This window comes from Ursus arctos, chromosome X (genome assembly GCF_023065955.2).
Source record: "Ursus arctos isolate Adak ecotype North America chromosome X, UrsArc2.0, whole genome shotgun sequence".
In the NCBI taxonomy this organism is placed as follows: domain Eukaryota; kingdom Metazoa; phylum Chordata; class Mammalia; order Carnivora; family Ursidae; genus Ursus; species Ursus arctos.
Genome location: NC_079873.1, coordinates 70,800,512 through 70,828,422, shown reverse-complemented (window position 1 = coordinate 70,828,422; position 27,911 = coordinate 70,800,512). Strand labels below are relative to the sequence as shown.

The 27,911-nt window shown below is 34.9% G+C and overlaps 1 protein-coding gene across 3 annotated transcripts in view; it reads right to left on the bottom strand.

Moving 5' to 3' along the window:
* PABPC5 (poly(A) binding protein cytoplasmic 5) overlaps nucleotides 1–19,193 on the bottom strand; it is a 49,553-nt gene extending 30,360 nt beyond the window's left edge. The window contains exons 1-2 of one of the 3 annotated variants that reach the window (XR_008959645.1): nucleotides 18,978–19,171; nucleotides 8,059–8,241 (exon numbers count right to left, since the gene is read on the bottom strand). Coding sequence is in view for 2 of the 3 variants with exons in the window: in XM_026480151.4 (XP_026335936.1) it covers nucleotides 17,143–18,291 (1,149 nt within the window). In the remaining variant the exon portion in view is untranslated. Of the gene's footprint in view, nucleotides 1–8,058; nucleotides 8,242–15,262; nucleotides 18,431–18,977 lie in introns of those variants that run through there. The other 2 variants (XM_026480151.4, XM_026480152.4) reach the window with 2 other exon arrangements.
* Between the last annotated feature and the right edge of the window lie 8,718 nt (nucleotides 19,194–27,911).

Here is a 27,911-nt window from a genome sequence, read left to right as displayed (position 1 = left end):
TCCTGACCCTTTGAATTTCCATACAAATTTTTGTAGTTGTTGTTAGAATTTTTTTTTATTCTGAGAAAGAACCCCCCCGACACAAAGAGTTTTCCAACCACACACAGGAGGGTATGTGTAGGGGCAGGTGTCCATCCAGCCAGCCCCAGCCCCTAGTCCATGTGGTTTTGGCACCTATAAGGGGTGTGGGGTAATGACCCAAGCAATAAAAAAATGGTGTGTGCGTGTGTGTGTGTGTGTGTGTATGGGAACGACAGGGGTGCAAAAGCAGTGGGGAGTGGTGGGAGAAAAGAAGAGATGAGGTCAATACTGGGAATGCCACAGGTGGGAGGACATTTCATAACATTTCTTGTTGATCACACCACCGTGGAACCTTCTTTGCCCAACAGCAGGACTAGCATCTTGGCAGTCGTGGTGACAGTGATGTTGAATGTGGGAGTTCTACCAGTGCTTGGTATGAAGATCCATGGTGAATACCCCATCGTGTAGCAGTAAGTCCCAGATAACAGAACACTTCTGGCCTCCAAGTGTCAGTCCATTCATTAAAAAACTTGACCAGTCTTTGCCAGCCAGGACACCAACCTATGTTGGTGTGATGTTGACGAAGGTTTTCCCAGGGACTGCGGCCCAGACCAAGGTCCAGTCCTTATAGCCGACAATGGTCATTTCCTGACAGGTCCCACCAGGAGGCTGTCTGTGTAGGCTTTTCGTGGGCCATGGTGTTGCTACTGGGGCTGGTCTCAGTGATGTTGCTGAGGCTGTCATGGCCTGGCCTGGGCTGGGGGCCTCAGACTGGGAAGGCAGAGAGCTCAGGACACATCCTGCTACCCTTGGGACAAAGGCTCTGCTAGCTGTACAATAGCTCTTGCACATCCACTTCTCCCATACAAATTTTAAAATCAGCTCAACCAGTTCCACATAAGAAAAAAATGTTGGGAATTTGACTGTGATTGCATTTAACTTAGAAATCAATTTTGTATAATTTCTTTGACTATTAGGCCTTCTAATTTGTGAACATTGTACATCTTTATGTTTTAATAATGCAAATTGAAGTGTTCAATTTTTCTAATTTTCTGTTGGTTATTTTATACTTAGATACTTTTTAGACTATATAAAAGGGTATACTTTTAAATTTATATTTTTTGTTTGCATATAGAAAGGCAATAATTTTATATTAAAGCTGAGAGCTTTTCCCTTAAGGTTAGCAACACAACTGGGACACCCACTCTCACCACTGTTGTTCAACATAGTACTAGAAGTCCTAGCATCAGCAATCAGACAACAAAAAGAAATAAAAGGCATCCAAATGGGCAAAGAAGAAGTCAAACTCTCTCTCTTCACAGATTACATGATACTTTATGTGGAAAACCCAAAATAATCCACCCCCAAATTACTAGAATTCATACAGCAATTCAGTAATGTGGCAGGATACAAAATCAATGCACAGAAATCAGTTGCTTTTCTATACATTAACAATGTAACTGTAGAAAAAGAAATTAAGGAATCAATTCCATTTACAACTGCACCAAAACCCATAAGATATCTTGGAATAAACCTAACCACAGAGGTAAAGGATCTATACTCTAGAAACTACAGAACACTGATGAAAGAAATTGAAGAAGACACAAAAAGATGGAAAAACATTCCATGCTCATGGATCGGAAGAATAAGCATTGTTAAAATGTCTATCCTACCCAGAGCAATCTATACTTTCAATGCCATCCTTATTGAAATACCATTGACATTTTTCAAGGAGCTGGAACAAACAATCCTAAAATTTGTACGGAACTAGAAAAGACCCTAAATCATGAAGGAAATTTTGAAAAGGAAAACAAAGCTAGGGGCATCATGTTGCCTCACTTCAAGCTATATTACAAAGCTGTAATCACCAAGACAGCATGGTATTGGCATAAAAATAGACACATAGACCAATTGAACAGAACAGAGACTCCAGAAATTGACCCTCAACTCTATGGTCAACTAATATTTCACAAAGCAGGAAAAAGCATCCAGTGGAAAAAAGACAGTCTCTTCAGTAAATGGTGTTGGGAAAATTGGACAGCTATATACAAAAGAATGAAACTTGACCACTCTCTCACACCATACACAAATATAAACTCTAAATGGATAAAAGACCTTGATGTGAGACAGGAATCCATCAAAATCCTAGAGGAGAACATAGGCAGTAACCTCTTCGACATTGGCCACAGCAACTTCTTTCATGACACGTCTCCAAAGGCAAGGAAAACAAAAGCAAAGATGAACTTTTAGGACTTCATCAAGATAAAAAGCTTCTGCACAGCAAAGGAAACAGTGGACAAAACTAAGAGGCAGCCCACGGAATGGGAGAAGATATTTGCAAATGACATTACAGATAAATGGCTGGTATCCAAGATCTATAAAGAACTTCTCAAACTCGACACTCAAAAAACAAAGCCCAGTCAAAAAATGGGCAGAAGACATGAACAGTCACTTCTCCAAAGAAGACATACAAATGACCAACAGACACATGAAAAAATGTTCAAAATCATTAGCCATCAGGGAAATTCACATCAAAAACTTGGGATGTACTGTATGGTGACTAACATAACATAATAAAAATTATTATTAAAAAAAGAAAAAAAGGAAATTCAAATCAAAACCACATTGAGATACCTCCTTACACCCATTAGAATGGCAAAAATTAACAAGACAGGAAACAACAAATATTGGAGAGGATGTGGAGAAAGGGGAATGCAAGTTGGTACAGCCACTTTGGAAAACAGTGTGGAGGTCCCTCAAAAAGTTAAAAAATAGAGCTACCCATGACCCAGCAATGCACTACTGGGTATTTATCCCAAAGATACGGACATAGTGAAGAGAAGGGCCATATGCACCCCAATGTTCATAGCAGCAATGTCCACAATAGCCAAACTGTGGAAGGAGCCAAGATGCCCTTCAACAGACGAATGGATAAAGAAGATGCGGTCCATATATACAATGGAATATTAGCCATCAGAAAGAATGATTACCCAACATTTGCAGCAATATGGACGGGACTGGAGGAGATTATACTAAGTGAAATAAGCCAAGCAGAGAAAGACAATTATCATATGGAACATACGAAATAGCAGGAAGATCGGTAGAAGAAGGAAGGGAAGAATGAAGGGTGGGTAAACAGAGGGGGAAATGAACCACAAGAGACTATGGACTCCGGGAAACAAAATGAGGGTTTTAGAGGGGAGGGGGTGGGAGGATGGGATAGGCAGGTGATGGGTATTAGGGAGGGCATGTATTGCATGGAGCACTGGGTGTTATATGCAAACAATGAATTATGGAACACTACATCAAAAACTAATGATGTACTGTATGGTCAGTAACATATCATAATAAATAAAAAAAAACAAAAAAACAAAAACAAAACAAAACAAAAAAATAGACATATACAGATGAAGAAAAAGAAACATGAAGTGTCATTTTAATTAACTACTAAAATTTCTTTAGATAGGTAAAAATAATTACCAAAGTATTCTGCTTAATTTGCAGCAAATGCTTTTGTCTCTGTTCTTGTCATTCTATAAATAGATTCATGAGATGCTTGTTTTGTTTATCTATCAATAGTTGCTCTGTTGGTTAAACAATTCATTTTAAAAATGACTACAGATACCTATTGAGGCTAACATCTACATTATCCTCATTCCCAAGTATCTTTACACTATTTGTGTTTTTTTGGACAGATTATATAAAATATGTTTCCTTCCATATTGGGTGAAAACACAAACTATTTCTTTCAATAATGATTTTTCCTTAACACTTTTATTCTATTCCAGATATACTTCATTTGGTAAAACCTTTAAATTTTCATTTCTTTCCTTGCAGTTCTGAGTTAGTAAATGCTGAAGTCATATTGGCCATTATCTCTACTCCTGTTAAGTGTTTCAAGTATTGTAATTACTTTGACCAGACAACTGTGATAATCCTCCCTCTCCCCAAACACACAAACACATATAAACAAACAAACCCACACACCCATACACACACCCACATGCATGTGTGCACAAACATGCTTATTTGGCCTAAATGATCAAATAGATTTTTGGTGTAATTTGGATGCCAAAGTAGAAGAAAGTTTAAGATCAAGGTAAAGCTATGAATTCTGGGTTGGCAGATGATAATTTCATTTGAGTCTCTCCCTTCTTTCTGGATTCTAACAATAGAAAACCAACAATCAGAAGAGAAACAGGATATGTGTTTTCAATAACTCAATTAACCAAATAGGTACTGCACGCCTTCTATGATCTCAGCTCTGTGGTAGATGTAACTCCTTGAGAAAAGCAGATAAGAGATAAAGAGAAGGCCATATTTGAAGAAAGTGAGTTTTTCTAGCATGCAATAGTTAAACTTGCCGACATAAAGCACCTTTTTTTTTTCTTGGAGATACGTTGTGGTAAAAGAGTGGGATGTTCTCATGGCCCTAGGAGAGTGATGAGGCATGGGAATTGCTCCAGAGATCTTTAATGAGGGTTTGAAAATGAAATATTCCAGCCTAATGGGGAACTGTATATATGCAGGTTTTAGGATGGTAATCACTTGTTCAAACACTATGAATAACTTTAAGGATATGAAAGCAAATTGCCAATAGTTTTTTAAAAGCTTTAGAAAGTTAAACCTTGATTAGCAATAGTTGAGAGTGCTTGTTTTAACTACAACCTCACCAACATTGACTTGTTTTTTCAGTATTACTAATTTGGTAAGTGAAAATGGTATCTCAGTAAATTTGCATTTCTTAATAGTTACCTTGGATATTGTCATATGTTTGCTATACAGTTATTATTTGCCTCTTTTTCTTTTGAAGTTGTCTGTATATTTCCCCCACAAACTTTTGCTCATGTGCTCTTGTATTGATTTATGAGATTTCTTTATACAAAATTAAAAATTGTAACCATTGATCTGGCATAATTGGTATGAATATTTCCCTGTTTCTAGTTGCCTTTCAATTTTCATCCAGTTAAGAGAAATATAAGAATAAAATATTAATCTAGACAAACTTATTGAGCTTTAATTTTTTATTTATTCTATTATATTTTAAGAATCTTTAAAGTTCTTCAATTTTATCCATTATAAAACCATATCTAGCCATTAAATAAAATTTGGAATATCCAAAAAATAGAAAAGTAAAAAAATACACATTATTCCAATTTTCAGACAGCCTCATATGCATTATAAATATTTTGTTGAATTTCTTTTCATTGCTTTTTTGTTCTCTGTGGAAAGGTTTTCATGTTGCTGTTGCTTGATTATTAGCAAAATTCATTCTGCCATATTCTATGATATAATCACCACTCTTTCCTGTCATGTTACATTCTATTAAGTCGTGCAGTTCATTTGTTAAATTTCATTTACTATCATTACGTATCAGTCACTCTTTTAGGCATTGGAATACAGTTTGGTGGTAGTGGGGTGAGGAACAACAATGGCAATAAACAAAATATATCACATATTTTTACATGCTGTGAAGAAAAATCAAGTAGGTTAAGTAAGAGGAATAAAGAGTTCAGGAAGGGAGTGGGGTTTGCAATTACATATAGAGGGGTGAGAAAAATCCTTTCTTATTTGGTGTTATTTTAGTTGAGACCGAGTAAATTGATAGAATAAGCTGTGCAAATATCTGGATAAAGACAGCTCCAGGTGAAGGGACACAGCTGGAACAAATGAACTGACATAGGAATGAACTTGATATTTCTGAGAATATTGAAGTGACAGTGTGGTGGTAGTGATGTGAGTGAGGGGAAGAAGAGTAAGATATTTAATCAGCAAGGTAAGGTCTTGGTAAGGAGTTTGAACTTCACTGAGTGTGAGAGGGACCACCATTGGACATTGAGAGCAGGGGGAGGTTATATAATCCAACTTATAAGGAATCACTCCATCAGTTTTGTGGAGAATAGAGTGTAGTAAGAAAAGGGTGAGAACAGGAAGATCTGTTGGGAGACTGATGAAATAATCTAGGTGAGGGATGATGGTGGTTAGGACTAAGCTATTGGCAATAAAAAGTGATAATAAGTCATAAGATTTTGAGTATATTTTCAAGACTTAGACATCATAATTTCCTGACAGACTGGATATGGGATGTGAGAAAAGAAAAGAGTTAATAATTACTCCAAGATATTTGGCCCCAAAACACCAAGAAAGGAGCTGCATTTACTGAGATGAAGATACAAGGAGGAGCAGACTTAGAGGGTGAGGACACTAAGAGTTTAGTTATTATAAAATCTTTGTAATAATATTTTAAATAGTTATCTTTATTAAAGACATTCTACATTTCAGTTATAAACTATTTAGAAAGTATAAATAATGAAGAAGAAAAAAATACACAAAAATCACCTATAATTTTATAACCAAAGAAAATTACTCAATGTCTTGATGTAACTGTATAGTCTTTACACACACACACACACACACACACACACACACACACACACACACAGTATACACATGCATACTTTGTTTATGTATATAACATTTTTCTTACTAAAATGAGATGCTTTTCATGAGCTGATCATTTCAGATACTTAACATTTAGAATTTGTTTAGATTTTTTTTTCCTACCCAGAAATTTGGGAAAAAAATGAGCCATCTGTATTATGTTCTAGCACATATATGGTTTGACTATTATCATTATTATTTTACTTGGCATAATTTGTAACTTATTTTACTGATTTATTTAATAAGGTTTTTTAATATTATTATTACTTATTTACTCTAAGTAGCTAACCTTGGGAAATACTTTCTAGGCCAATGTATCTAGAGCAGTGATTCTAGATCAGGGGTTGAAAAACTATAACTTGCCAAAACTGTAACAGGCCAAATCTGAGCTGCCACTTTTTTTCATATGGCCTACAAGCTAAAAAAGGCTTTTGATAGATGAACACATTTACAATTGATTTGATGATTGAAAAAACCAACTTTGAACCTTAATTAAGCCAAATGTATCCCCCAAATTATTTTAATTAGAATTATATTACCAAAAAATACTCTTATCATTGTAATTATACTTTGAATTATGCCAATTTTAAAATTTGTGGAAATTTTTTTCTTGTTATATAAGTATCCACATAATATCTTTGATGTTACTTCTTTTTGTCCTCCAAAGGCTAAAATAATTACTATCTGGCCTTAACAGAGAAAAGTTTGCTGATTCCTGTTCTGGATCATTAAAAGTGTGCTTAAGAATTACCCAGAGACTATGAGAAAAATGTAGATTTATGTTGTTCACCATACCTTCACCACTGCTACATCAATTTTGATTCAGTAAGCCAAGGGTGAGTACTAGGAATCTCAAATTTAACAGACACCCTAGGTAATTCTGATACACTCTGAACCAAATTTTTAAAAAAACAACAACACAGAATGCCAACTTGCACTGAGCAAATTTCAGTACTGCCTTTGAGCTACATTTGGGCCTGTACTTCACCACTGGCATGCTGGTAAATATCACTTCATTATAAAGATCTTCATTGGGATGAACTGCCACAGGGACCACACCTGCTTATGATTCTTTCCACCTGTCACCATTTGTGCAGTCATCTTTCCTTGGAACACAGCACTGTTGGGGAACCAAAACAATGTTTTTGGTCTAGGAAGTCTGTAATTTTTAATTTGAACCTCTATGATAGGGATAGACAGATGCATCATTATTCCTGGGTTCCATACATCTGTTCTTATCTCCTTTTTTATTCCCTCTTTATTATTATGTATATATGTATGTATGCACATATCCACCATCCATCCAATTTCCCTATAAACCCAAGATTTAAAAAAAAAATAAATACAGGATTTTAATTTTGCTAGAATTAGTACCACCTCCCACCCCGATCACCATGCTAACCTTGAATTTTTGAGAGGAATGATATACTCTTTGTGTCATAGTCAATTTAGAAATTTACCAATGCACCTGGGAAAGACAAAATGTTGTGACATTGGAGTACAAACAACAAAACATAAGGAGCTTTAAAAAATCAAAACACTACAATATATTCCAGAGTCATTGTTGTTAGAAGTTAGAATTTATTGCTGAAATACCTTAATGAGAATTCTGAGAAGTCCTGGGATGCCTGGGTGGCTCAGTCAGGTAAGCGTCTGCCTTCAGCTCAGGTCATGATCCTGGGGTCCTGGGATGGAATCCTGCATTGGACTCCTTGCTCAGCGGGGAGCCTCCTTCTCCCTCTGCCTGTTGCTCCCCCTGCTTGTGCTCTCTCTCTCTCTCTGACAAATAAATAAATAAAATCTTTAAAAGAGAAGAAGAATTCTGAGAAGTCCTGAAGCTTTTAGGTAGTACATGTGAAAATAAGAAAGGAAGAAATAATTTATCTTCTGAGACAACTTGAAGCATTAATTCTGGACTCTTCTTAATGAAGTTTATACAGGTTGCCTCAAGTTCATATTTCTAAGAACCAAACCTTTCCTCTTTTCTCTACTTTCTTGACATTTGCATTGCTTTTTTTGTTTATACTAATGGTGCATCAGAGAAATATGGCTTCCCTCTCTGAGTAGATGTGAAGGATTTCCATGACTTTTTTGCCCTCCTGTGTCCAATACTCACTTCTACATATTTTTTGTGAGAGTTCTCTCTCTGGAGACAATATATTAATTAGTATTAATTTATTTCTTGTGTTTCAAAACATGTATATTCAATTCATCTGAAATTATTCTATTTTAATTCAATTCTAATACTGACTAAAATTATTTAATATAGTGCTCTTAGTTATTCAATGAGCTTTAATTTTGTTTTTTAGGGACATCAAGTACTTAATTACATTTTCAGTTTCATTCAGAAACCTGATAGACTGCCTTTGCACATTAAGCAAGATAAACAGTTCTACCAGACAATATTCTAAAAATGTATGATCCCATAGCGTGCCTGGCTGACTCAGTTGGTGGATTGTGCAACTCTTGATCTCAGGGCTGTGAGTTCAAGCCTTATGTTGGGGGAAAAACCTAAAAAAAATAATAATAAAAATGTATGATCCCAGTGAATTAAAACATAATTCTTATAGCCCTAAATTCTTGCACCCAGATTAGAGATCAATTTCAAACATGCAATTACTTATATGAGAAACCCAGCTTAAATGATTTCTGTAGATGAAACTTGCTGTTGAGGCAAAGTTGTGACACTGTTTTACAGTTTATATTTCACCTTATAAATAGATTATTTGAGGAGACACATTTATCTTTGAGCATTAAAATAGATTACATATATGCATCTCTCACAATCTAAATTTTTTTAAAAATGCAAATGACTCAGTGGTCTACGAAAATCATTCAGTCTAAGTAAAACTGTTTTTCTTTTGGAAACTAAAGTGGGAGACATATTTAGTTCATACTTGCTTTTCAATCATCACAGTTTTTTTCACTTATATCAAAATATAATAGAAGTTGCAGAAAACTATCTTCTTATATATTTTTACTCTTTAACTGAGAGAGTTTACATTATTGTGGTATATCCCCCATAAAACAACTAAGGGCTACATATAGTTCATTTTAATTGCCTAAGTTGCCACTTCAGAAAAGTTGGTTAGTGTCTCTTAGCATTATTTCTTGTTATGCTTGGGATGTTGCTTTCACATCTCAAAATTTTTATCACATTAGCAATGTACAGTTCTAGTTGTATTACCCAGTCTTTGGTACTCAGATGCTCTGGAGCATGTATACATTATGAAACCACAATTCCAAACAGAGCCCATAGCTTTGTTGTTGGCTTAATTGCATCATTTTGATATTTACATTTTTAAGAAGAATATCTTCAGCTAGATACATTCATCCATATATAAACAGTACATGTCCTACCATCTACTGTGGCTTAACATGCAAGTCCTGAAATTTTATTTCAACAAGTTGGTACAAAATCACATACACACACATCTACTAGAAATGTTTGAGGTAATGTTTAAACAAACTATGTAAACTAAAAATGCGTTGTAAAAACTTCTGTGTTCAGCAAAGGATGGAGTTGAGATTAAGAGAGAAGCAGATTAGCACTGATGATTTTTTTTAAGAAATTCATTTACAAATGAAAGGTTCCTGAGGGTTACTATTACTGTAGTAGTCAAATCAATGTTAAGCATAATCATACAGGGGCGCCTGGGTGGCACAATTGGTTAAGCACCTGACTCTTGATTTTGGCTCAGGTCATGATCTCAGGGCTGTGAGATAGAGCCCACGTGGGGCTCCACACTAAGTTCAGAGTCTGCTTGAGATTGTTTCCCTCTCCCTCTGCCCCCCTCATTGTGTTCTGTCTCCCTCCCTCTCTCTAAAATAAATAAATAAATCTTTAAAAAAAAGAAGAACCATGCAAACTAAATGAAAACTATTCATTATGCTTCACCTTAAAGTAGATATCAAGCCAGGCAGACATTTACTGCCTTTACTCTTTAATGTTTATAACATTCAAATTACTATTTATTTATCTGTGTCCCTTTTTAAATTATCCTTTGTTTAATTCATAAATCCCATATATTTAAAAAAATTCTTTAATGAATAGAGAAAAAATATTCTCCATCTTGACTTTCATTACTTTGTCACCATTCCTACCATATTGCAATAAATCTTCCCTTTATCACAAAAAGTATGATTTTTACTCCTTTTTTAAGGAAATTAACATATAATAAATTTCTCTGCAATAAAATAAATTAGGGATATATTTTGTGTTTCCTAAATCACTGGAAAAGAAAAGCTTGCAAATTCTTCTCTGTGTTTGTTCTGCTCAGGGATGTAGTCTGCCCAAAATCCTCAGAAAGGTGATTTAAAACACAGGAATCAATAGATGTTGATGAGAATGTGGAGAAAGGAGAACCCTCTTACACTATTGGTGGGAATGCAAACTGGTGCATAAACTCCAGAAAACAGTATGGTGTTCCCTAAAAAAGTTAGAAATAGAACTACCCTATGATCCAGCAATTGCTCTACTAGGTATTTATCCAAGGATACAAAAATACTGATTCAAAGAGACACATCCACCTAATGTTTATAGGAGCATTATCAGCAAGAGCCAAATCATGGAAAGAGCCCAAATGTCCATCAAGTGATGAATGGATAAAGAAGTGTTATATATGTACAATGGAATATTATTCAGCCATAAAAAAGAATAAAATCTTGCCATTTGCAATGACATGTATAGAGCTAGAGAGTTTTACGCTAAGTGAAATAAGTCAGTCAGAGAAAGACAAATACCATACGACTTCACTCATACGTGGGATTTAAGAAACAAAACAGATGAACATAAGGGAAAAAAGGAGAAGCAAACCATACAACAGACTCTTAACTATAGAGAACAAACTGAGGGTTGCTGGAGGGGAGGTGAGCAGGGGGATGGGTTAAATGGGTGTTGGGTATTAAGGAAGGCACTTGTGATGAGCACTGGGTGTTATATGTAAGTGATGAATCACCAAATTCTCCTGGAAACTAATACTGCACTATTTATTAACTAACTGGAATTCAAAAAAAACTTGAAACAGGGGTGCTTGGGTGGCTCAGTCAGTTAAGTGTCCGCCTTCTGCTCAGGTCGTGATCCTGGAGTCCCAGGATTGAGGCCCAAATCGAGCTCCCCACTCAGCAGGGAGTCTGCTTCTCCCTCTGCCCTTCATCCCACTCATGCTGTCTATCACCCTCACACTCTCAAATAAATAAACTCTTAAAAAAACCTTGAAACAAAAATAAATAAATAAAGAGCTGTTGGCACCCAAAGAAAGTGAAAATGCTAATTCCAAAAGATAAATGCTCCCTATGTTTATTGCAGCATTATTTATAATAGCCAAGATATGGAAGCAGCCCAGGTGTCCATCCATAGAGGAATGGATAAAGAAGATGTGGTGGTATATATACACAATGGAATATTACTCAGCCATAAAAAGAATGAGACCTTGCCATCTGCAACAGCATGCATGGACCTACAGAGTATTATACTAAATGAAGTAAATCAAAGACAAATACCATATGATTTCATTTATATGTAGAATCTATAAAACAAATGAATGAACAAATAAACAAATAGATTGTCAAATACAGAGAACAAAGTGGTGGTTGCCAGAGGGGAGATGGGTAAAATAGATGAAGGGGATTAAAAGGTACAAACTTCCAGTTATAAAGTAAGTCCTGGAGATGAAGAGTACAGCATAGGGAATGTAGTTGATAATATTGTAATAACATTGTTCAGTGACAGATGGTAACTACACTTACCATGGTGAGCACTGAGTAATGTACAGAATTGTTGAATCAATAGGTTGTGCACCTGAAACTAATATAATTAGTATGTCAATTTTGCTTAAAAAAAGGAGTCATTTGCAATCCTGTGTAATTTTGCTTAAAATTACTTTTTAAATGCTCCTAAATATCGATTTAAAAAGTCCTTGATTTCCCAAGAATATAATTTACCCTTTTGGAAGTTTTAAATCAATCTCAAAACTTGTAAAATTATTTATTCCACATTACAGAAGGCTTATTTTTTATACAACAGATGCCAACATCTGGTATTTCCCTTACTAGTTCTAAAACAAAGAAACTAATTTACTCTGATAAATGAGACAGTCATAACATATATCATCATTCATCTCTTTTCTAGCAAGTGTCTCTAAAGAATTAAATATTTTCTTAATTAAATAAAATACAAAGTCTCCAAACTTTCGTTGAGAAATTTAATGAGAACACTGATCATTTTTGGTTGCCAAATGGGAAATCTTTTAAAATTGGCTTTGACTTTTGAAGGTGAAAGTACTTGGAGTTTTGGTTTTTTTTCAAGTTTCATAGTAATTTTATCCTCAATATTTGTACATTGAATTAGGTCTTCTCAGATTTACAATGGAAGCTAGGTTATCTAACTACTGATCATGGTCCTTTGGAGCCAAGTAGGATACATTAACTCTCTTCAGGCTCCAAGAAACCGTGTTAGGTCATACTTCATGGGAAGTAACACCCTAAAATATGTAAGAAACAATTAATTTCACATGCATAATCATTAGTCTTTCAGGGATTATTGCAATCATTTGATTTAATGTTGGAGGAGGGCCTTGTATGATAGTCTTGGTCTTGAAGCAACATCCCATTAATTTATTTAAAAAATGTATCTATACAAAGAGAGTTTCATTTGAGTTATGCCAATTATTAGAAGCTTTGTCTAAGATAAACTCATCAATTAATTGTTGAACAATAACAAAAAAGCAAGCATGGGAAGTATAAAAGTATTGGTAACATCTTACCGGTATAAGCACTAGTCTATGTCACCAGTAACACTACATTAGAAGCACCAATCTATGTAACTAATCAGTTCTCAATTATTTCTTCATGGGATGAAATTTAATAAAAATGTCTTAATCTGTAATTCTTATCTTGTGAAATTCTGAGAAGAGAATTGAAAAGCAAACAAATGGAGGGATAATTCAACAAGTAATCATGTAATGCTAACTAAACTCTGGGTATTACTGTAGGTGCTGGGAACACATATATCATCTATAATCAGTCATTTATTAATACATTTCTAACTATTCCCTTAAATTAGGCCATTTATAGGTAAGATGGTATTCGCACCATTCTTAAATATTCCCTTAAAGACACAGTATTCTTATTTTCCCCCTGTGCTGAAAATATCTTACACATGTAACATTTTATTTTTCCTCTTAACCAGATACAACCAGAAAGGCACCAGTATGTATGAAATTTTCTGTACAGAAAAGACTCACCAAAATAACCTTTAATATGATTGTTTACAATCACAAACCAACATTTTTTTGAAGATTTATTTATTTATTTTAGAGAGAGAGAGCGCGAGAGCAGAGGGGAGGGGCAAAAGGAAAGGGTGAGAGAAACTTAAGCAGATTCTGCACTGAGGGCAGAGCCCAACGCAGGGCTCTAGCCCAGGATCCTGAGATCATGATCTGAGCTGAAACCGCGAGTTGGACACTCAACCTACTGCACCACCCAGGCGCCCCACAAAGCAATGTTCTTAATTTTCTTCTCCCTGGGCACATTTGAAGTTTGTACAATGACTTTTTGAAAAGATAAAAAAAAAAAAAAAAAGGAAGAAAAACAAACAAAACCTGTGTTAAACAGTCCATTCTTAAGTTTACCATGACAATTGATAGTATTGTTTTACTAATTTTTACTAATTATCTTGTGCTAGAAAATGTTTTTAATGCCTTTTCACCAATTCAAGCGGTTCGGTTGTTTTGCTCCCCCTTGGAAGCCTTAATTATTAGTCTATTAAATGCAGTTAAAAATGAAAAGTACAAGACTGGAAAACTACCCAGGTGTTTGTATTCAAATAGAGATTATCTTTGCTTTATCTTTTCCTCCTTTTTAGCAACTAAATTTAGAGAGTTTTTGACTATTTTACAGTGTCCTAACATGTATGTTTTATCTGTCCTTGGGCATATTTTAATTAGACCTTTATTTATACTGGCTGACTTCTTGAAAATAGTAATTATTTAAATACTTGACTAATTTCCCAAAATGTATTAAATGCTTATACTTGAAGATTTTTACCTACTAGAAATCTTTCGTGATTTATACTGAATCAAAGCATTTGTCAAGGTTTTAAGTTAACACTACCACTTCAAGTTCATAAATTTAAATGAAAACTGGTAATGGGTAAAAAGGAGTAGAGAGTACATATGGTAAATAATTACCAAAGTAACTATTTTAAAATTTGTTTGCATTGTTTTCATATATTTTAATGATCACAATGGTATAAAACAAGTGGGCTCAGAAAATATGAAAACTTATATCCCATTAGTTTTTAGTTTTACTTTTGTCAACTTAAGAATATATCTTGAATGTTTTTTCAGAATTTTGATACATATATCAATATAATGTGCATTTAAATTTTTCTGGCAGACTTAAGATTTTATGTGCTATACTTTTTCTCAAGTTCATATAACTCATACTGTTTTAGGCAAGGAAGTTAATCACAACATTGTTTACAAATGTAGAGAACATTGGGGCGCCTGGGTGGCTCAGTCCTTAAGCTTCTGCCTTTGGCTCAGGGCCTGATTCGGGCATTCTGGGATCGAGCCCCACATCAGGCTCCTACGCTGGGAGCTGCTTCTTCCTCTCCCACTCCCCTGCTTGTGTCCCCTCTCTTGCTGGCTGTCTCTGTCTCTGTCAAATAAATAAAATCTTTAAAAAAAAAAAAAAAACAAATGTAGAGAACATTGAAAAGCATATAAATCTTATTCAATAATGTGTTACTTAGATAATCTATAGTACATCCACACAATGGAATCTGTGCAGTCACTAAATGATACAGATCAATATTTATTGACATAAAAAGATTATGTTTTAGTTTAAAATTTAACAAAACACAGTACATATAGTATGTTTTTTTTGTTTGTTTGTAAAATAGTGTGTGTATACATAGGAGAAAAAGCATGGAAGTATACGTATGCATTGAAAACACGAATAGTGGTTATCTCTGAACTGTGGAAATCTTACTTCTTTATAAATGTCTGCATTGTGTACATTTTTTAAACAAGCATGTATTATGTATATGATCAACAAAAAGTGATTTCCATTTGAAAATACCTGATAATGAATAAAAATGTAATTTGTAGATAACAATTACACAGAACCAGCTTTTTTCTCATTATTTTATGGGCACATAGCTAGCAAAAGTGTTAACAAAATTATATATTTATATTGCACTGTGTATTTAACCTAAAATATCTATATAACATAATAAAAGCCAATTAAGAATAGAGACAAAACATTTTCTTATGGTTGGGTCTGTGATTTGAGTGAATCCTATTTTTAAAAAGTAATTATTTAAATTTTACATAAATTAATAACTTTGCTCCTTCCAAAATGGATTTGAACACCCACATATTAAATGAAAGGCAATCTAAAGAAAATATAAAAGTAAGTATAATATGGATGGAAGGTAGATGGGTGGGGAAAAGAGGGGACTACAAGTAAAACATGGAAAATCTGTAATCAAGAAATTACAGGCTAAATAACGTAATGCAATATAGAACAGAACATTTTGTCACTGCTTCCAAGCAGCCAGACACAAAGAGAACCATACTGGCTTAATAGCTCTCATATAATAGATGGAGGCATAGGATTTAACCAAGAGAGACAAGCTTTTCCTTACTTTTGATACATATGTGAATATTATCACATGGATGTATTCAAAAATTTACAAGAGATAATGACAAGTTTAATAGAAGATATTCTTCAATGTAGTTTTTCAACATCACTATATGGATTATTTATCTTATACTGACACATTATAGAGGCAGAGATAAAATTTTTAAATTATCTATAGGTAAAGGCAATTCAGTGCAGTTATTCATCTTTTTCATTATTTTAACATGACCCATCTATACTACGAAGGAGTTTTAAAAAATGAGTGGCAAGAATGCTCCTTAAATTGTCCTCATATGTTAAATCTCTCAGGAAAGATTTTTAAGGTGAAACTCATCATTTTAAGAATGCTTAAAGTGTTAATAATTTCCTAACATACTGATTGAGAAAACACCAATATGTTTATTTCTCTGGGCATGAAGTTAAAGAAAACTCCCAACACTTAGTCAAAGCCACTATCAACTCTGTGATGCCCACAATATATTAGAAAAGGGGGGAAAAAGTATAAAGAAACTCACATCTCTTTAAAATAACATTCATTTTAAATAAGGTAAAATTATGCACAAATGTTAAGTGGATCACATACATTTTCCCCTGCTCTACTGATTTCTCAAAAAGCAAGTTAGAGGTTTTCTGTGTGATAGATTCAGAAATAATGTCCATTTTGAGAATATTTTCACAGAAGCAATTATATTTAGTATTATAACCAGAATAAGGAAGGAACAATACTCAAGCAATTACCTTACCTGGACTGGTTTAGGAAAAAAACAGTATGTGGAGGGATGAATTTTATTCTACATATTCCTAAGGATATTTTATCAAAAAATAGTACAAAATGACAGTTTTACAATTAGAAATTATGTTCTTCACTAAAATGAACAGGTTTTCTAGTTTTACTTTTTTTTTTTTCCAAAAGAAAGTATTCACTTAAAAAAAAAAAAAAACCAACCTGGAATAAAATAACCTCTTATCACAAAGTAGCCCAAACTAAGTAGGCACCAGCTTAAGGCTGAAACAAACTGAGCATTCTAATTCTCACCACCTGCGCCTGGACTGGCCCAGGGTTACATGCAGGGGCTTGGAGCCCACTGTGCGACCATTCATCTCATCCACTGCTTTGGTAGCATCTTCAAAAGAGGAGAAGCAAACAACACCAAACCCTTTGCCTTGCCCTACTTCCACCATCACTTTGGCCCGGCTAATTGATCCAAAGGAAGAAAATTCCTCCTTCAGTTTCTCATCATCGATGGTCTCATCCAGGTTCTTAACATAGATAGGCACCCCCGGAGGCCGACTTTTTTCTTTTAATCTCAGCCGTTCAAATCTTCGTCTTAACTCAGCCAATCGTTCAATTTTCTTCTGTGCTCGCCCTACATATAGAACTTTCCCATTGATGGACTTTCCATGCAGGTCTAATACAGCCTTTTGGGCAGCCTCGTGTGTCTCATACCTCACAAATCCAAAGCCCTTAGATTTCCCACTGGCATCTCTTATTACCTTAACACTCTCAGTTGGCCCATATCCACTAAAGATTTCCTTCAGTTTTTCATCATCCATGTCATCTCCAAAGTTTTTAACAAAGACATTGGTGAAAGTTGCTCTATCCCTGGTTCTGACTTCAGCTGCCCGCTCTTCTGGGAATTTGAATCTGCCAACATACACCTGGCGGTTGTTAAGCCGCACTCCATTCATGTGCCAGATGGCTCTATTGGCAGCGGCCAGGCTGTCAAAGTGCACATAGGCATAACCCTTAGAGCCATTGTCATCACATACGACCTTGCAGGAGAGAATGTTCCCAAAAGCAGAAAATAAATAAAAAAGGGCCCTATTGTCTATGCATTTGTCCAGGTTTTTGATGAATATATTTCCAACTCCAGACTTTCTTAAGCGGTCATCTGGCTGAGACCACATGAGGCGGAAAGGTTTGCCATTAATCAAATCAAAATTCATGGTATTCAGGGCCCACTCAGCATCTGCAGGAAAGCGGAAGTTAACATAGCCATAGCCCAGGGGGCTGCGGGTCACGGGGTCACGGCAGATTCGGGTGAAGCGCAGAGGGCCAGCAGGCCTGAACTTTTTATATAGCATGTCCTCCGTGACATCTGGGTCCAAGTCACCCACGTACAGGGCAGCCTTTAGGTACTTCTTTTTCTTGCCAGCAGGATTAGGCTCTCCACTCCCCATCTTTCTGAGTACAGGGAGTGGCTCTCTTGGGAGAGAAAAAAAGGCTGGTTTCTCTAAGCTATGGGCCAAGCAGCTGTTCACAAACAGAAGAAAGCCAAGGAGAAGGAAGCTAAAAGCAGACTCAGAATCACTGTTGAGGCTGAGAAAATGAAGTTCAGAAACAGCTGGTCAGCAGGCTCAGAACAAACACATCAGACAAAAATGCATCCCAATAACGAATCTGTTCTACCTAAGGGGACGTATAATTTCCACCCATTAAGATTTAAAATCTGTTTCAAAGGCCAGTAGTAAGAAAGAAATTTCCTGTTTCCCATTTAATTGTAAGAAATCATCAAGCAGCTGGCTGTCACCCCACATCCAGCATTGCAGGCAGAGGCCTCGAGACCTGTTTTCTGCATAAAAATAGGCCTCGAGCTCCTGTTGGCTTAAAATTCTATTAACATGGGCAGGGGCCAAACGTGTATTCCTCCGCCGGCTGCCTGGCCGGTCTCAGGCGGGCTCTCAGCTAACTAAGGCCGCTAAACACACTCAGCGTCAGCAAAAGGGCAGACTAAACACTTGGTGCGCTGGGGCCGGAAGGCAGGCTGCAGAAGGCGGATCGGATCGGACAGAAAGACAGACAGACACACACACGCGCTGGAGACGGGAGACCGCCCAGATACCCCAGATGCCCACCGGGTACGGACCGAGTGACGCGCGGTAATTTCGGCAGTCTGAGACTCGCGGCAGGTCCGGAGGGACTGACTGGCAGACACGCACTAGGTCAGCTCAGGCGGGAGGCGGTTCCGGACAGATGCGGGGCGGAGTCAGAGGAGAAGGGCAGATGCGCAGCGGGCGGGCAGAGCCGGGACCATGGCCGTGGATTGCTCTCCGCAGGACAGACCGATCCAAGGACGAAAACCATTTAGCTGTGGTAGGGCGGGCGGGGCGTGAGGAAACCCGGAACCCTGCTAAGTAACTTCCCGCTTCCTCTGTGCCAAGATTAAAAAAAAAACAAAAAACAAAAAAAATGTTTTTTTAAATATTTTTCTTTATTTTAAAATTTTATGTTTTTATTTATTATCTTAAAATATTAATTTTAGTCTGCTGATCCCAAAATCAAAGCAGGAGGTGATCACCTAGGCAGAACTCTCATACTTTTTTTTAATAAAAAAATAATTCCCAATACTATTTCTGCTTAGGATATAAGATATAGGGTTGCATACTTTTCTGAGTTAATTGGAAAGTCAGAATTGACAGCTGTACTGGATTCCCATTACAGTGCTAAATGATCACAGCGTCAAATAAAACACAGGGCCATGTTGTGTTTGGCCTTTATCCTTACTCCATTAAACTCCAACATAATGATCACATTATCCCCAGGTAGTAGGCAGAATTCTTTTCACTGCTCCAGTAATACTAAGATTTTAACGACTGGAGAACCATAAAATGGCTTTTTATGATACCTTGTGCCACAAAACGTTGAAAATGTGCCGCTCCATAATCACAAATTACAAAATCTTACTGAAAGAGATAAAAGCTGCAGAATCAACACAAAATGTATGATTAATGTTCACAGATGAAATAAACATGTAAAGATATAGGCACTTTATGTATTAATTGCTAATTATTTTTTTAAGTTTTTATTTAAATTCCAGTTGGTTAACATACAGTGTAATATTAGTTTCAGGTGTGCAATATAGTGATTCAACAATTCCATATAACACCTGGTGCTCATCCGCAAGTGCACTCTTTAATCCCCATCACCAATTTTACCCATCCCCCACCCACCTCCCCTTTGGTAATCATCAATTCTCTATAGTTAAGAATCTGTTTCTTGGGGGCGTCTGGGTGGCTCAGATGTTTAAGCGGCTGCCTTTGGCTCAGGTCCTGATCCCAGCCCCACGTGGGGCTCCTGGCTCAGTGGGGAGTCTGCTTCTCCCTCTGATCCTCCCCTTGCTCATGCTGTCTCTCTGTATCTGTCTCAAATAAATAAAATCCTTTTTAAAAAAATCTGTTTCTGGGGCGCCTGGGTGGCACAGCGGTTAAGCATCTGCCTTCGGCTCAGGGCATGATCCCGGCGTTGTGGGATCGAGCCCCACATCAGGCTCCTCCGCTATGAGCCTGCTTCTTCCTCTCCCACTCCCCCTACTTGTGTTCCCTCTCTCGCTGGCTGTCTCTATCTCTGTCGAATAAATAAATAAAATCTTTAAAAAAAAATCTGTTTCTTGGTTTGCCTCCCACTCTTTCTTTTCCCCTTTGCTCATTTGTTTTGTTTCTTAAATTCCACATATGAGTGAAATCATATGGTATTTCTCTTTTTCTGACTTATTTCCCTTAGCATAATATTCTCTAGCACAATGGCAAGATTTCATTCTTCCTTATGGCTGATTTATAGTCCCTTGTATATATACAATGTTGTATACAATATATGTAATATTCATATATAGACATACCACCTCTTCTTTATCCATTCATCAATTGATGGACACTTGGGCTATTTTCATAATTTGGCTATTGTAGATAATGCTGCTATAAACTTCGGGGTGCATGTATCTGTTTGAATCACTATTTTTGTATTTTTTGGGTAAATACCTAGTAGTACAATTGCTGGATCATAGGGTAGTTCTATATTTAATTTTTTGAGAATCCTGCATACTGTTTTCCAGAGTTTCTGCGCCAGTCTGCATTTCCACCAACAGTGCAAGAGGGTTCCCCTTTCTCCACATTTTCACCAATACCTGTTCTTTCCTGTATTGTTGGTTTTAGCCATTCTGACAAGTGTGAGTTGATATATCATTGTAGTTTTGACTTTTATTTCCCTGATGATCAAGGATGTGAGCATTTTCTCATGTGTCTGTTGGCCATCTGTATGCCTTCTTTGGAAAAATGTCTATTCATGTCTTCTGCCCATTTTTAAATTTGATTATTTGTTTTTGGGGTTTTGAGCTGTATAAGTTCTTTATATGTTTCAGATACTAACCCTTTATCAGATATGTCATTTGCAAATATCTTCTCACATTCTGAAGGTTGCCTTTCAGTTTTGTTGATTGTTTCCTTCACTGTACAGAATCTTTTTATCTTGATGAAGTCCCAATAGCTTATTTTTGCTTTATTTCCTTTGTCTCAGGAGACATATCTAAAATGAATTTGCTATGGCTGATGTCAAAGAGGTTACTGCCTGTGTTCTCCTTTAGGACTTTAATGATTTCAGGTCTCACATTTAGGTCTTTCATCCATTTTGAATTTATTTTTGTGTATGGTGTAAGCAAATGGTCCAATTTCATTCTTTGGCTATGTTGCTGTCTAGTTTTCCTACTGTCATTTGTTGAAGAGACTGTCTTTTTTCTTTTGGATATTCTTTCCTGCTTTGTTGAAAATTAATTGGCTATGCAGTTGTGGGTTCATTTCTGGGTTTTCTATCCTATTCCACGGATCTATGTGTCTGTTTTTGTGTCAGTACCATTCTGTTCTGATCACTATAGCTTTGTAATATAACTTGAAGTCCAGAATTGTGATGCCTCCAGACTTGCTTTTCTTTTTCAAGATTGCTTTGGCTATTTGGGGTCTTTTATGGTTCCATACAAATTTGAGGATTGCTTATTCTAGCACTGTGAAAAATGCTGATGGTATTTTGATAGGGATTTCATTAAATGTGTAGATTGCTTTGGATAGTATAGACATTTTAACAATATCTGTTCTTCCAATCCATGAGCATGGAATGTCTTTAATTATGAATTTCAATATGAGTTTTCAACTTTAAACCATGGCAAGAAACAATGTTATAAGTTTAGACTCAACTCAGGTTTCCCACTATATCTCTCCTTAAAGTTTGTGAGAAACTATTTTGGAGAGGAGTGTTTCCCTCTTTTTGGAAAATCATCAATGTCTATAACACACAGCTCCTCATCCAGTCCCTTCCACCACCCCTTACCTGTAAAAGAAAATCCAAACAAAACTTATCTCAGTACTATTATGCTGGAAAAGATCCTGGCAATAACAAAGAATGCAAGTGAAGGACATCACCCCAGAGGATGTCGTTTAAGAAGAAATTATTATAATAACAGGCTAAATTCATGTGGTGCTTCATTTTTTACATCTTATATTTTCTATTAGACCGTGTAGTTAACTAAAGATAACAATTTACCCTCATTATTTACTCAAATATTTAGTAATATTCTTTATTGGGCTCTTGTGCTTGCTTTATAGGATTCTTGCTTTGGTGGGACATGGAGACCATGTGAGAAAAGGCAAATACAAACAAAAAATATAATAGAGATAGACTAATAAAAACTAGTATTGCAATATAACCATAGTGACCAATATGTAGAAACACTTGTGAACACCTGCTTAGCTTATTGTATTTTGAAAAAAAATAAACATCTTTCCTTATAACTTTAGTTAACAATGGGCTAGAATTTTGGACAGTTTTTGTTTTTCTTACTTAAAAATATTACTTTACTGCAAATATTATATTAAAATAACATAAATCCAAGAGAATAATTCCCACAATATTATCATTGAGTCAAATCAATATTTAATTTTTATGGAACCATCTAAATGTTTTCCATATTCCAATTCATTTTTACATATTTTCTCTAAGATTATAGATGTATTTGGGTTGTTAAAATATTTATTTTCAAAATAAACACCTTTGTACACTTATTTGCTATTTTGGAGTCATTGAAGTATAGACATTCTAAACTAAAGTGAACTTTTGATCAGGTCAAAAATCAGAAATTTAGAACTGTTTTGAAATGAGTAAATTTTAGTAGAGTTCCCTCCACTAAGCAGAAGTTTATGGGGAAAAAACATTTTTACCTATAATTTGTTTAATCCTTTTAAAATTTAAATTGAGTAGAATCTATAAAACAAAAATTAGATATAGAACATTTCTCTGTCATTATTATTATATATTAAAGGTAAGTTTATAGCCTATTGTAAATATGATTCACATATTAAATCCCTTAAAAATCCCCACCCAGATTCCTAAGGCACTTGGTTGAAGCACATCTGAGTCTTTCCAAGTTTGAGAAATGTTTTGCATTAGGAAAGAATCCTGAACAACTGGCATTCTAAGTGCATCCCATCACATGTTGTTATTTACAGTTAATAGCAATGTGTCAGCATGAGTGGAAGAAGAGGGAGAGCTGGGAATTTATTTTTCAGCTTTGTCTTAACAGGCACTTGATTCTATGTTTCCAATTAAAAGTACCAACAGTACAAATTGCTGAGACCTCACAATGAAACTAAATTTGCTGCTTTCTTGAGTCTGGGATGACTGAAAAAAATATTATAAAGTTAAAACTTCATTACCTAGTTCTTGACTCATATTTTTTTAGATACAGGAAAATTGCAAGAAAACAGTTTGTCGTTGAGAATGTGGTATGAACAGGTATTTTTATAGTAGATTTTGGAGACAGTAGCGATTCGTTTTTTCTATTACCAAAAATTTTATCCTGAACCATGAGTACTTATGCTCTGAATGATAATCCAGAAGGTACCTTGATAATATTATCAAAAGACTATTAATTTGTGTTTATTAGAATATACTTACTAAAGTGAGATAGTGGCCCAAACTAGAAATATTTCAAAAGAGTTTACAATGGAACAGAATTAATTATTCATCCATCAAAAATAATGAAATTTTGCCATTTGCAGTGATGTGAATGGAGCTAGAATGTATTATGCTAAGCGAAATAAGTCAGATAAAGACAAATACCATGTTATTTCACTCATATGTGGAATTTAAGAAACAAAGCAGATGAACATATGGGAGGGGAAAAAGACAGAGTTTAACTAACCATAAAAGACTGTAATGATGGAGAAGAAACTCAGGGTTGCTGAAGGGAAGTAGGTGGGGGTGGGCTAGATGAATGATGGTTTTTTTGTTTTTGTTTTTGTTTTTTTAAGATTTTATTTATTTATTCGACAGAGATAGAGACAGCCAGCGAGAGAGGGAACACAAGCAGGGGGAGTGGGAGAGGAAGAAGCAGGCTCATAGCAGAAGAGCCTGATGTGGGGCTCAATCCCATAACGCCGGGATCACGCCCTGAGCCTAAGGCAGACGCTTAACCGCTGTGCCACCCAGGCACCCCATGAATGATGGGTTTTGAGGGCACTTGTTATGATGAGCGCTCGGGGTTGTATTTAAGTGATGAATCACTGAATTCTACTCCTGAAACCAGTATTGCATTGTATGTTAACTAACTAGAATGTAAATAAAAATTTGAAGAAGAAAGAATGAGGCATATTTGTATGTACTGTATAGAAAGTTTTTGAGAATATTTTATTTAATAAAAAAATGCAAAGTACTGAAAAAATAATTAATGTTAAATTGTTAATAAATCAGAATGTCTTATTCTTCAATACTTAACCAAAATTTCAGTATTTTTAAATTATAGAACTATATTTTAGATATTCAAGGCAGTAACTATACTTCATACATTTATAACCCTAGGGGACTTGTTGAAAATTAAGACAAATGTGTTAGTTTAGTATATTTTCTTTTTTCATTTGTATCATGAACTAAATCTCTGTTGAATAAAAAGTCATATCCTTTTGATTCTAGTCATTTTGAAAAGTGTAAGGTAATATCGCATTGTGGTTTTGATTTGCATCTTCCTAATGGTTAGTGAAGTTGAGCATCTTTTCATGTGCCTGTTGACCATCTGTATGTCTTCTTTGGAAAAAAAATGTATGTTCAGGACTTCTGCCCATTTTTAATGGTATTATTTATATTTTTTGGTGTTGAGTTGTGTTTTTTATATATTTTGGATATTAACCCTTTAGCAGATATATCATTTTCAAATATCTTCTCCTATTCAGTAGGTTACACTTTTATTTTGTTGGTGGTTTCCTTTGCAGTGCAAAAGCTTTTTGTTTTGGTGCAGTTCCATTAGTTTTTTTTTTTTTTTTTTTGCTTTTGTTTCCATTGCCTGAGGAAACATATATAGAAAAATGTTGCTAAGGACAATGTCAAAGAAGTTACTGCTTATGTTTTCTCCCAGGAATTTTATGGTTTACATGTCACATTTAGGTCTTTAATCCATTTTGGGTTTATTTAATTGTGTTTGGTGTAAGAAAGAGGTCCAGTTTCATTCTTTTGCATATAGCTATCCAGTTTTGCCAAAAACATTTATTGAAGAGACTCTGTTTTCCTCATTGTATATTATTGCCTCTGTCAAAGATTATTTGACCATGTAAGTGTGGATTTATTTATGAGCCTTCTATTCTGTTCTGTTGATCTATGTGTCTATTTTTGTACCAGTACCATACTGTTTAGATTACCATAGCTCTGTATTATATCTGGAAATATGGAATTGAAATAACAAGTGTTGACAAAAATATGGAGGAAAAAGAACGCTTGTGCACTGTTGATGGGAATGTAAATTGATGCTGCCAATGTGAAAACAGTATGGGGGTTCCTCAAAAAGTTAAAAATGGAAATAGCATATGATCCAGTAATTCCACTCCTGGGTATTTACCCAAAGAAAACAAAATAATCTAATTCCAAAAGATATATGAACCTTATTTTTTTGTAGCATTATGTACAATTGCCAAGATATGGAAGGAACCCAAGTGTCCATCAATAGATGAATGAATAAAGAAGTTGTGGTATGTATACACAAGGTATGTATACACACAGAATATTTCTTAGTCATAAAAATGAATGAGATCGTGCCATTTGCAATAATATGAATGGACTTAGAGGATATATTGATAAGTGAAATAAATCAGACAGAGAAAGACATATACTTTATGATTTTACCTATATGTGTAATCTAAAAAACAAAACAAGCAGATAAACACTTTACAATACAGAGAACAAACTGAAAGTTGCCAAAAGGAAGGTGAGTAGATGTATGGGTGAAATAGATAAGGGAGATTAAGAAGTACAAACTTCCAGTTATAAAATAGATAAATCATGTAGGTGAAAAGCATAACTAATAGGGAATATAGTCAATAATATTTTTATAATACTGTTTGTTAACAAGTGGTGACTACAGTTATTGTGGTGAGCACTGAGTAATATATAGAATTGCTGAATCAATATGTTATACACTTGAAAGTAATGTAACATTACATGTTAATTATACTTCAATAAAAATAATAAAAATAAAATTGAAAAAAAATGCTGCAAAAATGTCATGCATTCTACTGTGAAGAAATCTGAGTATTAATAAACATAATACAACATTATATAACAACTTTATATATATTTAGGTTTTATTAGCACCCCTTAGGTGCTTAGATCCTCTAAGTTTAAAATAAATGTAAAGAATACTACTTGTGAATTTATGCAATTGAGACGTAGTCACAATCTAGTCTATCTAAAAGTTTATATAGCATATATCATGTAGAATCAAAGTATTTTATGTTATGATGCACTAAAATAAGGTATGAGTATCACCCACTTGGCAGATAGTCTTAAACAAATTTCTTTCTCCTCACTAGGGTCTGTTTACTGAACATATGTCTCATACAGGAAAATACACACACACACACACACACACACACACACACACACACACCACATACTCTGATTAAAACATTGAGTTATAGTCATTTTACTTGACTTATAACAAGAAATAAATATTTTTTAAACATAAACTTTGCACTATATTTTTAATTTTTTTAAATTATTGTTAAAACGCACAAAATTTACCATCTTAATGATTTTAAGTGTACCATTCAATGGCATTAACTATACTCACATTGTTGTGCTAACAACACCACTATCTATCTCCAGAACTCTTCATCTTGCTGAACTGAAACTCTCTACCCTTTAATCTATGCTTTAAATGACACTTAACATATGTTACACCATTTCTTTATTGGGCATTACAGCTTTTAATTATTTTATTATCATGATACACAATGTTTAATAAACATCCTTATTCACATACAATATATTCACATTGCAATATATTATTGCTCCTATTTCTATTAGCTAGATTTTCAGAAGTGGGGATTGCACAATTAAATGGTATATGTATTATTATTTGGTTATATATACTGTCAAATTTCTTTCAAACATGCTATAGTAATTTGCTTATTTTACCAACAACATGAAAATTTGGATGAAATGGCCAATTCCTAACAAAATAAGAATTACCAAATTTGATTCAAAGGAAAAATAGAAGAACAATTGCTAATGGCCAGATTAGATAATTATTTTACATATGCTATTAAAAAAACAGGCACAAGTGATTTTATAATTGAGTACTATTCTATAGTCTTTAAGAAAATACAAGTAGGGTCAGTGCTATTCAAACTATTTCCAACTATATTAAGTCACTTTTCTAAAATTAAGAGGGAATTCTCATAAACCCAGCTCCTCTTTTCAAACCAGAATAAAGTTATAGACTGGTAGTTAGCCCATTTAGTGATGTAACTTGAATACATATTGACTCAGTTGTGTGTTATGTGTGAGTGTGGCTGTAGGCAGATTGCTGGAGCAAGGTTAAGTTTTACATAATAAGGATTTAGAAGGGGATATGTGATGGGAAGATAATTAAATACTTCTGGTTTAGAATGTCAAAACAAAGTAAAACATTCCAGACATTGACCATCATATCTTATACTTTTTTCCTTCCTTCTGGACTATCTATCCAGAAATGTAAAACATGAGAAACAGT